Below are 12,904 nucleotides of genomic sequence, written 5' to 3'. Positions count from 1 at the left end.
TCAATTTCAGACAACCGTCTTTAACCTAGCACCACAGAAAATTTGAATTCTGATCCTATCACACACTGAAACATTCACTTTGGGTCAAAAGATTCTAGTAACCCACACTACTGCTTACATGCAAGTGGATTGACATTCATGTTAACTCAGACACAATTCTACAATTATCTCAATTCCTTCTTCTTCTTCAGAAAATACAAAAACTGTGGAGGTATATAAAATGATTGTGGTCTCACTGGCAGTTAAAACAGTTAACATCGAAGTTGGCTCCTGAGCAGTATTTTCAATTAGAAGTACATATGACTTTTCACAAACCAAATATCTACTAGCACCAACATACTATTTTAAGATGATCAACTGTAGAAATTACTGCATATACACACAAAGAACAGATTTCATATTTATAAATACAGCTGTTAATTTTCAAATTACCCAAAAGGAAGAGGTCATCAATAAGAAAGTATAAAACTTACGTTGTAAATAGTTTCAAAATTCAGTATTTGGGGGTAAAAAAACCCAACATTTTTAGAAACTAAAATAGAGTCCACATAAATTATTTTAGGTTAGATTAATTCTGGTAACTTGTATCTCCCCTAAAATGGCTAATAGGTATAAACAGATGCAGGATGAGATGGCCAAAATGAATAAATCTGCTTTAGGGAACAGCATAGAGGATATAGGTCTTCATGAAAGGATAAATGATGTTATTTACTTGTCAAATTCACTTTAAAAATAGCTAAAAGACAAAAGGAATAATTGTATTTATATAATACTCAGTAACAAGGTGATATCATTCTTTGCTACAAGAACTCAGAATTATGGTTCTCAGGAGTGGGGAGGGGCAGGAGTATAGAGCCAGGGAGAGGATCATGAAGAGGCTTCTGGGTGTTAATAATTTTCTATACCTCAATCTTGATGTGTTTACATGGATATGTTTACATTATAAAAAAATAACCGAAATGTATACATAATTTGCATACCTTATGAATATACATTCCAATAAAAATATTTACTTAATGTTAAAGAAATCTGAGGCTAAACATATTAAATAAACAGGAATTGGGCTGTTTAACTTCCAAATTGGTACAAATACAGAAAGATTCAGGTTTCCTTTGTACTTTTATCTGCTATATTTTAACAGGTACCAGATGAATATTTGGTAATTACATTTGGTAACGATTTAACAAAGTTCAATTATTTTAAAAAAACAGACAAAAGCCAGACAACGTGAAATTATATTTAATTCAGTTCTTCTACTTTATCCTATTTACATTTTTTTATTAAAAAAAATTTTTTTAAGGTTTATTTTTGAGAAAGAGAGACAGAGGCAGAGCATGAGTGGGGGAGGGGCAGAGAGAGAGGGAGACACAGAATTTGAAGCAGGCTCTGGGCTCCCAGCTGTCAGCACAGAGCCCAATGAAGGGCTCGAACTCAGGAGCCTCGAGATCATGACCTGAGCTGAAGTCGGACACTTAACGGACTGAGCCACCCAGGCGCCCCCTATTTACATTTTTTAAGTTACCAAATCATTAAGCCCTGATAAATAAATACTGATTGTGTCAAAGAACATATTGACAAAATCCGACTGATTTAAGAGACAATTTATGCCTAATTAACGTGAAAGAGACTTGAGGGCTATCTTTTTAATAGCATCTCTCAATCGGTGTTCAGAAGAACAGCAGTACTGTAGAGTTGTAGTTTTTTTTTTTTTTTAAGTATTCAGCATTTAATTAAATTTGGGAAATGTTGAGCGAGACAGAAATGCTTCTTCACTATGAGATTTTTGAAAGCCTTTATAAGTTAATGAATGTTATCTCTACAAAAGGTTATGTGGTATGTGGCCTTTCCAAAAGCCATGCCCCCCACCCCACAGCCCCCACACCAGTCTGTACAGTGTTCCTTAGGAGAGAGATGAACATAATTTAAAGCACAGCAAAGTTCTGAGAATGCTGCTCAGCAATTTTCAACTGTGCTAAGTATACCTTTAAAGACTATGCACAGTGTAATCTTTCTGATTTTGAACAGTTAAGTAAATGGGCATAAAATAAAAATGATCCATTAACAAATGTTTTTTGAAGGTCTACTATCAAACAACCAGCACCTGCTTATGCACTGGCTGGCTGCAATGAAAGCTAGAGAAATAGGAGAAACTAGTTCTTGTTCAAGGGGCTGTCTACTGGGGAAGAAAACCTTGAACAAAAAACTGTGAGAATGCTTCCAGGAGTCCAGAGCAGGAAAACCTTCGGGACAGGGGCGCAAGCATGAGAAGGCATGCTCAGGTGTGGTAGGAGCAGTGATCCTGCTGCGTCAAAAAGGGTCAGAAAGAGCCTCTCCATCAGGGACAGAAGAGGCCAAATTTGAAAAAGGGCAGAACTACGTTCACTGACAAAATAATCTTATGAGAGGCCTTAAAGATCACGTTAAAAAAGTCAGAACTTCTTTTCTTTCAACATTCATTTTAAAATTTGTTTTGAAACTTTATGCCTGAGCAGCTCTTCAATGCTGAATAAATTTTTACATTATTTATCATTTATATTTAAACTGTTTTTATTCTATGGGCACCTGGGTAGCTTAGTCGGTTAAGTGTCCGACTTCAGCTCAGGTCACGATCCCTCGGTTCGTGGGTTCGAGCCCTGCGTCGGGCTCTGTACTGACAGCTCAGAGCCTGGAGCCTTCTTCAGATTCTGTGTTTCCCTCTCTCTCTGCCCCTCCCCTGCTTGTGCTCTGTTTGTCTCTCTCTCTCTCTCTCCTTTCTCTCTCAAAAATAAATAAACATAAAAAAAATTAAATTGTTTTTATTCTACCCATTTTAGGCATACGATTGAGGTATCTCATGGTCCTGTCTAGATGGAAAGTTACAATACCGGGTACTGCTGCTATTTTAAATAAACTGCATGTTTTTAACATAACATAGTCCCCCATGATTCACTATTATGCACTATTAACAAAATGTATGGTATTTCACAAAAGCAGGGTCCGGTCACGTGCAGACACAAAAAAAAACCCCACAAACCAAAAGACATTTTATAGAGACATCAACTCATCCCACCTTCATTAAGTCAAGTAAGACGCTATTTAAAATTCCAAGGTATCTTCTCTCCAATGTCTGAGGATGGTTAACAGCTGGAAACTGTAAGAATGACACAAGAGGAGAGTTAGCACAGGGAAGGGAATGTGTGTGCATGTGCTGTGAGCACCGGCAAAGGCAGCAAAAGAACAGGAGTTTCTGCCCTAGTGCCAAAGTCAAGTTTATTTTATCTATTAGTTTTGTGTCTATGTATTTGAGGTATGGGTTAATAGGACCAGGTGCTAAATAATGGGAAAATTCGCAGGTGAAAGACGGTATTAAATCTAGTCAATGAAGCATGTAAAATAAACCTAACTATAAAACTTTGAGACTGTATTTATACAGTTTATACAGTACTGTCTGTTTATACAATTTAGTTACAATATAGTTTATACAGAATTTGCTTACATAGACAATTCTTAAGCCTTTTTTACAACATCATTTACTCCTGAAAATTAGAGAAGTTAAAAAAAAAAGAAAAAGAAAAAGAGGAAAAGGCAGAGAGGCCAGGGCCTGAAAGGCCACAGAAATAAAAATAGTGAATTTGGACCCACGTTCTATCATTGCTTTTAAAATACTCTTTTAAAGACCTGTTTTCAATTCCTTCCTTTATATAAGTTGGAACAGAAAGCAAAGAGGCTCCTAAGTTAACAAATGAATTTTTAAATAAAATGAGGGAAGAAGTCACATTTATTTAGGTGCTCTGTCCTCTCTGCCACCTCACATTCTGCAATATCCAACTGGATGAGAAAGTATTAGAGCCCAATACCATGTACTCTCTTGCAATGGGAAGGCTACTTTGCTTTCAATACATATTTCCTTTATACCAACATAAGAACATTTCAAAGTACTGGAATCTGTAAACATGTTAAAATAAGTGGATGGAAAGGACTAGTTATGGAGGAAAACTCAAACAAGGCACTTAAGTAGTGATTATGACATTATCTGCATACTGTGCTAGGTACGGCAGGAGATACAGCATATGGGTCAGACCTAAACCTCGCACTTAAGCAACCCACAGTCTGGCTGGAACAGCACTCAGCACTGAAATGTGCAGCCAAAAATTCTATTTGAAGCTCAGAGAAAGGAGAGACCAAGGTGGTTTGCAGCTGGAGGAAAAAATGAATCCACAGATAATATTTGAAGTAATTTTTGAAAGATAAGAAAAATGGGAGGACAGAGAAAAGTAGGACAGCACCCCAGATAGAGGAAGTGGAAGGAATAACATGAACTTAACACAGACACACAGGCAATAACCTATAAGTGATTACGGAGGGAAGTGATGCTATACAAGGCATTTTAGCAATTCTTATTTTAGAGATGAAGAAGGTGACACTCACAAAGTTCAAATAACTGGTTCAAGGCAAGTTACGTAATTAAAAAGCAGAACTAATATTTGCACCCAGGGCTGTAATCCAAACCCACACTCTTTCTGAACCTAGGCACCTCTCTCAAGAGAGGTACAGAGGTTCTTGTGGATGTTGTTGGAACATTGACTATCAGCCCAAAGAGAGACACACCTGTCACGCTATGATAAACAACTAGGTACTGCTACATTTTAGTTAATATTTTGCTTATGAGGTCTATCTTATGCTACCAGATATCCCATTTTTTCTCCAGAAGTAACATTTCACTGGTAAGAAAATTATTGCAGAGTCAAAAGGTATCAAAAATATTATGATAAAAAAATGACCAAACTCCTAAGTTTAAAAAATTACTTTATGTGCTTTTGAATGAAATCTATTCTCATGTGATAATTCCACAAATAACCAAAACCCAACCACAGAAGTTTAAATTATATCCCAATGAGTAGCCAGTCTCCCTCCCTCCCTCCCTTCCTTCCTATTTGAGTACCTCTTTCCTGACCACTTACTATGTACCAGGCACTGGTATGCGCATTTTACATATAACATTTCATCTTCACAACAGCTCCATCAGATAGTACTTCTTTTATCAGCATTTTATACATGAAGAACACAGGCACAAGAAACTTGTCGAAGTCATTCATGTAGTAAATATGGAGTCGGGCTTTGATCCCCAGCAGTCTAACTCCAAGAGTCTATGCCCTAGACTATGGGACATCAATTGCTAACTTTTTCAAAATAAAGCATACCATTAGAGCAATATCTTGCCGGCTTTCCCATCTCTACACAACTGAATCAAAATGCCAGTAACAGCAGACTGGTCACTGGTGAGTTTGTTTCAAGGAAGTGACAGGTCACACGCCCTACATGCTTAGCTACCTGTCACAGATATTCTCCAACAAAATGACATTTCCCTCAAATTGCTAAACCTCCAAAAAGATTAAGCTGATTTAGCTAAAACACCACAAACACTTTCAGACTAAATTGTAAAAATATTAAGGTTTATTTAAAAACGTCACGGAAGCAGCAATTTCTCTGAAGGTTATTTATAAGCAGTGTTGTCATGTGCTATCTAGCATTTTACAGATACTATTTAGTGAGGAGGTCTGTGAACAAAAAGGACCACACACAAATGAGGAAAAGATATCCTTCGTTTGGCCTATCTAATCCAAATGCTCTTCATTCTTCAGTATCCATTACAAATTTCAAATCTTCCATACATCTTTCTCTAGTGAATCCAGACAACTATGATTTCTAACTTGCCAGAATGTTTAATACTCTCATGGTCTCAACTATCTTGAGAGATGTATCAGGAAACAGTACAATGCAGTAAGAATGAGGTACTTTATTATATACCATGCTTTATTATAAGTTATGCTGCTTTCCGATTATTTCATGCACAAACATCTTAATTCTTCAGCTAGTCTGTAAGTTATTAAGGCCAGGTACTATGACACATCTGTTTACACGCTCTTTGGAAAATCCAGCAAGGAGCCTCTTTAACCAGGCAAAGACCAGGCAGCCAGCAGGCCAAGCTTGATGTTCCAGAAGTTAATGTTAAAATCCCGAGGTCAAATATTCAATCGTTCAATACCATTCAACCTTGTAGGCACTATGGTAGATGTGTGGTGAATATGATGGTGGATGGGAGAGTTCGTTTCCTCGAGGAGTTCATCAGGTCAGTGAAGATACATTTTTTTTTTTTTTTTGAAAACAGCTATTTAAAAGCAACTGCAACAAATGCTACAAAGGTGGCACGACCACAGTGCTACCGCAGTACAGAATGGGGAGTCACCCACTCCCTGGGGGAGTCTAGAAAGGCTTCCCGTAGGGAGAACACTTGACCTCAGTCTCGGGGAGGGAGGAGGAAGAGCTGTGTAGGAAGTAGAGCAAGTACTGGGAGCATCACAGAAATAAAAATACAGCACTGTAGAAGCAACACGTCAAGGAATTGGTGAGAAGTTCAATATGGCTGACAAGTAGGGAGCAGTGGTGGAAATGAGTTGGAGACAAGGCTGGAGGGCTAAGAGCAAGGGGTTCTTAATGCTACCCTAAGGAGTTTAAATGAAAGCAATCCTGTAGAGGCTTCTTAACACCAAGGAGAGAGAACTGAATGTGTAGCTTGAGGGAAGATTCTTCCAAAGGCAACGTAAAAAGACTGAAGGGAAGACGGAAAGCCGGAGAGACGCATTTAGGAATGGTTGTCAACAGTGCAGGTAACAGATGCTAAGGGCAAAAGAAGCATTAGAGATGGAGAGAAGGGAAATACAGTTGAGCTTGAGATGTGATGACACAAACTGGCTCAATCGATTGATCAAATATTCACTCAGTCCCTAACAAGATGTGCTGGGCTCTGCTATAGGTGCTGGAAATATGGGGATAAAATAGGTAATTTCTGCCACTGGGGAGCTTATACTCCAGTAGTTGAGAACTAGCCAGATAATAATTAACAAGTAAACAACACGACTACATCCTAGGAAGATAAGTGCTAGGAGGGAAAACAGCAGGATTGTGTGCTATGGGAGACACTAGGAAGAGGGAGGGGCAGTACGTCGGGGGCATGAGAGAAGGGACATTCTTGGAGCTGAGATTTACAAAGTGAGAAGGGGCCACACAACAGAAGCACCTTCCCAGATGGAGCCACAAATCCCAAATTCACGAAGCTGGAAAAATCTTAAAATGTTTACAGAAGTCAAAGAGAAAGAAAGACAAGCGTGGTAAGGATTTGAAGAGAGAGGAGAACTGAGAAAGGTATGAGCTGAGGTCAGGGATCTAGAAGGGCACGGATCAAGCAACGGAGATGGACTATAGGAAGGAGTTGGGATGTATCCTCAATAAAACAGCAATTTGTGAATTGTGACTTTTTTTCTGAATAGATTTCACTTTCTACTGGACTGAGGATAAGTCTTATTTACTATTTCCAGCATCTAGTATAACGAATGTTCAATAACTGTTGAAGTATTTGCATCCTCAATTAACGGTTATAATTTGGCTAATTTTCACCTCACAAAAGCAAAAATAAAAGGAGAAAAGAGAAAATTGCCTCAGAGAACTCAGACATATGAGAGACAGAGAGAGAAGAGAAAGCAGAAAGGAGACGAGGAAGTGTATATGCTCTGTTCATTCATTTCTTCCACAATGAGCCTCACAGGAGCGGGTACAGTGTCGGGCGCTCGTGTGCGAGGAGGGGTGCTCTTCAAAGCGAAACGAACCAAGGTCCAGAAAGTCAAAGGACAAAAGGAAGCGCTGTGCAAATATCAAGGAAACATGGTTTGAGAATCATGCATTTGTGAGAAAGAAAGGAAGTGGTGGCAAGCTTATTTTATAGTTGTCACAATGGTCACCAACTGGCATGTCAGCCCTGAGTAGCTGAAAACTTACAAAGGAGCTTTTGGGGTGGATAGAAGAGAGAAGCAGCCTCTAACACACTACTCTAATAAGGTGCCTCTGCAAGTTGGCGGTCTCTCATCTGGGGAAAGTTTATACTTGAAGACCCTTTTTAGCATATTCTCCACAAACAAGCTTTGTAAAAAGTTAGCGAATCTAGAAAAGGCTGCCCAAGACAATAGACTAGTTTGAAAAGAAGATGTGATGTTTCACTGTCAACAGACAGACAAGAAATACTTGCTAGAACACAACCTTTAAATCTGTGCAATGCAGGTACTCATAGTCTTCCTCAAATCATTACAAATTTGTTTGCGTAATAAGAATCATTTATACATTTGTATATCTTTGGGGGATGCTTAATATTGTAGACAAACATTCTGAGATAACCAAAGTTTAGAATATAATAATGCATATGCTAGAAGAGGTTTTAAAAATTTGGAGCTTATAAATTAGGAAAAACATTAGCAACTTCCACTTTCAGACTACTTTAAAAAATTCACAAATATTATATAAGTTTCAAAAATATTATAACGGGGATTATAAACATTGTAATGGGAAAGGGAACAGTATTCAGTGGATGGCTTAGCATTCCATTGTGTAATGAACAATGATTTAAATACTGCTATATTGATTCCATCTGGAGTTTTAGTAAAGCCTCTTACCCGGAGCCCATGGAATCGAGGATTACTGTAGAAGAGCTTCATCTGCTCAGATGGAAGTGGTCCTAGCACCTTCTGAATAGTAAAAAGTTGGTCGATTTCACTTTCTCCAGGAAATAAAGGCTGTCCATCACTGAGCTCCCCAAGAATACAGCCCACTGACCACATATCTACGGACTTTCCATAAGGAGCTCTGAAAAGCAATTGGAGAGATTATTTTGGAAAATGAAGAAATATGTTTTAATAATTTCCAAATTATTATGAAAAGATTCATGACTTAAAGCACATTTGTGTCTTTTAAGGAATTAAAAGTGAGGCTGACAAAAGGACTTACGGATATCCAAGTAAAGACTCACAGCACAAGTAAATAAATCTATGCTAATAAAACCATCAGTTTAATAACAATTTAGTTAGTATTCACGAAGTTGAAATCTATTCACATCTGGGCATATTTTGAACATGAATGGCTTAATAAACCCTAATACAGTGCACATGTCTGATGAGTTAATACTTCACTTGGAAAATGAAATGCTCCCAAGAAATGTATTTAATAGGTAATTATCCTGTAGCTCTCGAAATGTTACAAAGTTAACACCTCATCCATCTTTTGAGTTCAGTCTATTAAAATGTACTACTGACTTACAGGTCTTCTTGAACAACAAACACAGAATAACCTCTGATTGCACAGAGTCACGATTTCAAATACCTAAGAGTGTGCTATGCTCTACTGTATTATTTACCTGAAACTATTTGTACCCTATGTATAGGGGGCTTTATGTGATAACTGTTTGTCTCAAAGCATTTTTGCCCCCATTTCCTTAGGGGTTTACACCTCTCCTCTAGGATCTGAGTTTACCAAAGGGTTTTAGGAGTGTTACTGTTATTAATAAATGGAGGCTATCCGTGAAAATCTAACTTTTCCAAAACAATTTTACATGTATCTATAGCCAATATCTACAGCCTTAAATCAAATTATATGTGGCAAATTAAGAAACCATATTTTCTTTAGTTTCAAACACAAATAATCCAAGTTTTAAGAAGGCAAAGCCAAAATAAAGGATCTGAAAAAAAATATGGATGAAATTCTAGAATGCTATAATGATATGGCAGTAATACAAAACTTTTAACAAATACTCTAAATGAAAGCAATGTTAACCCCACACAGACTATGTTGCTAGGACAATAAATCATTATAACTGTAAGTTGGTATTTTATTTATCTCATGTCCTTCCCACAAAAACCTAAGGACCATATTAGGAAACTTCACCTAGACTTTTTGGGTAGCTTGTGGGGGAGGGAAGGATACTGACCTTTCTTTAAAAGTGCTAGATGAAGAAACCTATGGACAATCTCTACATACCCAAATTGTGCTATTTTTCTTCTGTCAACGAATTTGAGTAATTTATGCAGCTGGAATTATTTTGAATGTCAAGGACAAAGTTTGAGGAGGTACAAAAATATAAATTCTTAATGTTACCCAAAAATCAACTGATTTCAATGGGACTTTGACACAAATAATATGGTTCTTCAACTAGTACCTGACAATCATTTAATTAGCAATATATAATTTGGCTCAAATTAGTTGGGAGTCCCCATCTACTTTTGGTAGCTCCCACACATCTCTAAACATAACTGCAGTTTTCTGACAGGTATTATTAGGCAACAAATACTCTCTGAAGGTCTGCCCTAAGGCTGTCCTCAGAATGAACTCCTTGGGGCCATCTTATAGACAAAACTATATTACAAAAAGTCCTCTAGCATACTTGAATCCTCAGATGGTGTTCTAAGAACAATCTACTTCATACTCATTTCTTTGGCAAATCTGTCCAGTAAATTCAAATTTCAATCCCTCCCAAAAGAAAATGGACTATGCATCCCAATGAGTCCAGACAGAGATACACAGGAAAAGGAACAAAGACAAACATAAAAGAAAATCACTCCTAAAACCAAGTTTAAAAATTAGCACAGAAATCCTAGGGGTGCCTGAGTGGTTCAGTTGATTAAGTGTCTGACTCTTGATTTTGGCTTAGGTCATGATCTCATGGTTCATGAAATCAAGCCCCACATTGGGCTCCACGCTCAGCGAAGAGCCTGCTTAAGATTCTCTTTCCCTCTCCTTCTGCTTCTGCCCCTCTCTTGCTCTCTCTCTCTCCCCCAAAAAATAAATAAAAGATATTCTAAAATCTACCCACACAAAGAGAGATAATAAAGTGACTAACCATCATTTGTTTCCCAAGATAAAGCAAGCTTTTGATTTCAAAAAAGAGTAAAGCTTTCCATAACTGATATCAATAATTCTTATAGGCTCTATGTCAGCAATGGATCAAGAATCACAACCAGATGGTTGATAGACAGTAGGAAATCAATTGTGAACATAAAAATAAACCTTCAGTAACTTAAACATATAGTCATCATGATCGTCAACAAAAGAAACATAGAAATTTATATTCCTACTATATAAAAAGTAACTTTTAAAAATTAAATTTCTCATGTACCCCAGATACATGTACAGCACACTAAAGAGATGAAACCTATAAATAGTGCACCAGTCACCATTACCACCATTTCTAATTCTATTTGTAGAGTGTGCCTTCTCTCTCCATTCTTGGATGGTCCCCAAGAAGGAAATACATCTAGGGGAAATAAGAAAATGCTACAACAAAGGTAAGTAGAGGATTATTAACATAACTATGTGATCGAGTTCAGGAGGATAGGCTCCTTCTGAGGCTCTCAAGTTAAAACAAACTAAAAAGAAAAGAAGAATCTTACCAGAAATCCTATCCTGGTGTTAACAGATGAATGAAAGAGCACTGAAAGTGGAAGGATGGGCACAAAGTGGGTGGATATGGAGATATTGCTGAGAAAATCAACAGTGCAGTGTGTGTTTGAATAGCCATTTACCATCAAACAGGATTTCTCTATTCAGAAGAAAATTGGCAACTGGTTCGATATTTACATCATGTTTTTAGCAAAGTGGTTAAATATAAGAGATACTTGGTAAGTGTTTGTTGAATAAATGAACGAAGGAATGAACAAACCAACCGACAGGCAGAATGTGAAACTCCTCTTAATGTGGACGACTATTAGCAAAGGTGGAGGCAATAATTCCCCCTATTTCTGTAATTGTGCCACTCCTCCCATGAAGACGTGGAGTTTATTTCTCCATCCCTTGAATCAGGGCTTGGCCATGTAATGTGTTTTGGTCAGTGAGGCAAAAGTCATGCAATCAGAGACCTGAAAACCACTTTTACTTTGGGGCTTGCCCAAAAACAAGCAAAATTCTTGCTGCGGGGAGTTTTTCTGTTCTCACGTGAAGAAACTAGGACTAGCCCACTGGACGATGAGCCTCCATGGAACAAAGATGGTCTGTCCCAATTGAGGCCTCCAGATGATCTGCTGAGTGACTGTAGCTACCTGAGCGACTCCCATGGAGACCGGCAAAGAACAATTCAGCTGAACTTCAATTACTGACTCTCCCAAATCACTGGCACCCAGAATTGTGAGCAAATAAAATGGTGTTTTGTTTTACACCATTAAGTTTTGAGGTGGTTTGCTACACTGCAATAGGTAACTGGTATTTAATTAAATAAAGTTCTTATCTTTCATTGATGACCCCAAAGCTAATGATATAGGATCAGCAGATACATAAATGGCATTTTATTTGGGGAAGGTAACTCACCCAAGTAAGAGTTCTGGAGACCGATACCACCTGGTGGCCACATATTCTGTATAATTAGCATTATTGCCTTCTGATAGATTCCGAGCAAAACCTGAAAGATAGAAAAACCCAAAGGTGTAACTTTGAAAAAGAAAGAATTTCATATTGGCAAAGTATTTCAGTGCTAGTAATATTTTAAAGGAACATCAAAAGAACATAATAACTGGTACTGAATGGGTTGTTTATTAATGGTGACTTCGTAATTTTCAAAGGTTAGTGTGTGCATATGTCACTTAAAATATGTAGTGTATTCACTAAAAAAAAAAAAAAAAGTCTCCCCTTACACTGCAGAAGTCCATGTTTCTGAAGTTATCACATGGTTTTATAAGCATTCAGAGCCTACTTTTAAGTCAGCTCTCTCAATAAATGCAAATCTTAGAAACAAAATGAAGTCCCCACAAGAGCCCAAGTCAAAGCTAAAATACTTTGTCACAGATGGTCATCATATTCTGACATGTGGGACTTAATGCAGTATTTGTATATCTACTGTTGCTGGTCAGTTCTAGCCATTATATAAGCAACTAAATAGTTGGTGATGATGGAAACTAAGCAGGCCAAAACTATTTTCATCTCCTAATGTGACTGAGAAGCATATTAGGGGTATCTAAATTACTTATACAATCTATCATTATTTTCCCTCCAAACCCTTTCAAAAGTTTTGGGGCCAAAAACTAAGCCAATAGGTAAGCTACTTAATTACCCACCTAAC

At 37.5% G+C, this 12,904-nt stretch overlaps 1 protein-coding gene across 5 annotated transcripts in view; it reads right to left on the bottom strand.

Annotated features, from left to right (window-relative positions):
- The window catches only part of CDKL5 (cyclin dependent kinase like 5), a 214,930-nt gene that overhangs the window by 55,838 nt on the left and 146,188 nt on the right, over positions 1-12,904 (bottom strand). For all 5 annotated transcript variants that reach the window (XM_043570770.1, XM_043570769.1, XM_043570768.1 and 2 more), the window contains 3 exons: positions 12,157-12,247; positions 8,481-8,670; positions 3,050-3,130 (listed from right to left, as the gene is read on the bottom strand). In XM_043570770.1, coding sequence (XP_043426705.1) covers positions 3,050-3,130; positions 8,481-8,670; positions 12,157-12,247 — 362 coding nt within the window. The remainder of the gene's footprint in view (positions 1-3,049; positions 3,131-8,480; positions 8,671-12,156; positions 12,248-12,904) is intronic.

The sequence above is a fragment of the Prionailurus bengalensis genome, chromosome X, assembly GCF_016509475.1.
Source record: "Prionailurus bengalensis isolate Pbe53 chromosome X, Fcat_Pben_1.1_paternal_pri, whole genome shotgun sequence".
Taxonomy (NCBI): Eukaryota; Metazoa; Chordata; class Mammalia; order Carnivora; family Felidae; genus Prionailurus; species Prionailurus bengalensis.
The sequence above is the reverse complement of the archived record's forward strand: the minus strand, read 5'-3'. Positions and strand labels throughout refer to the sequence as shown.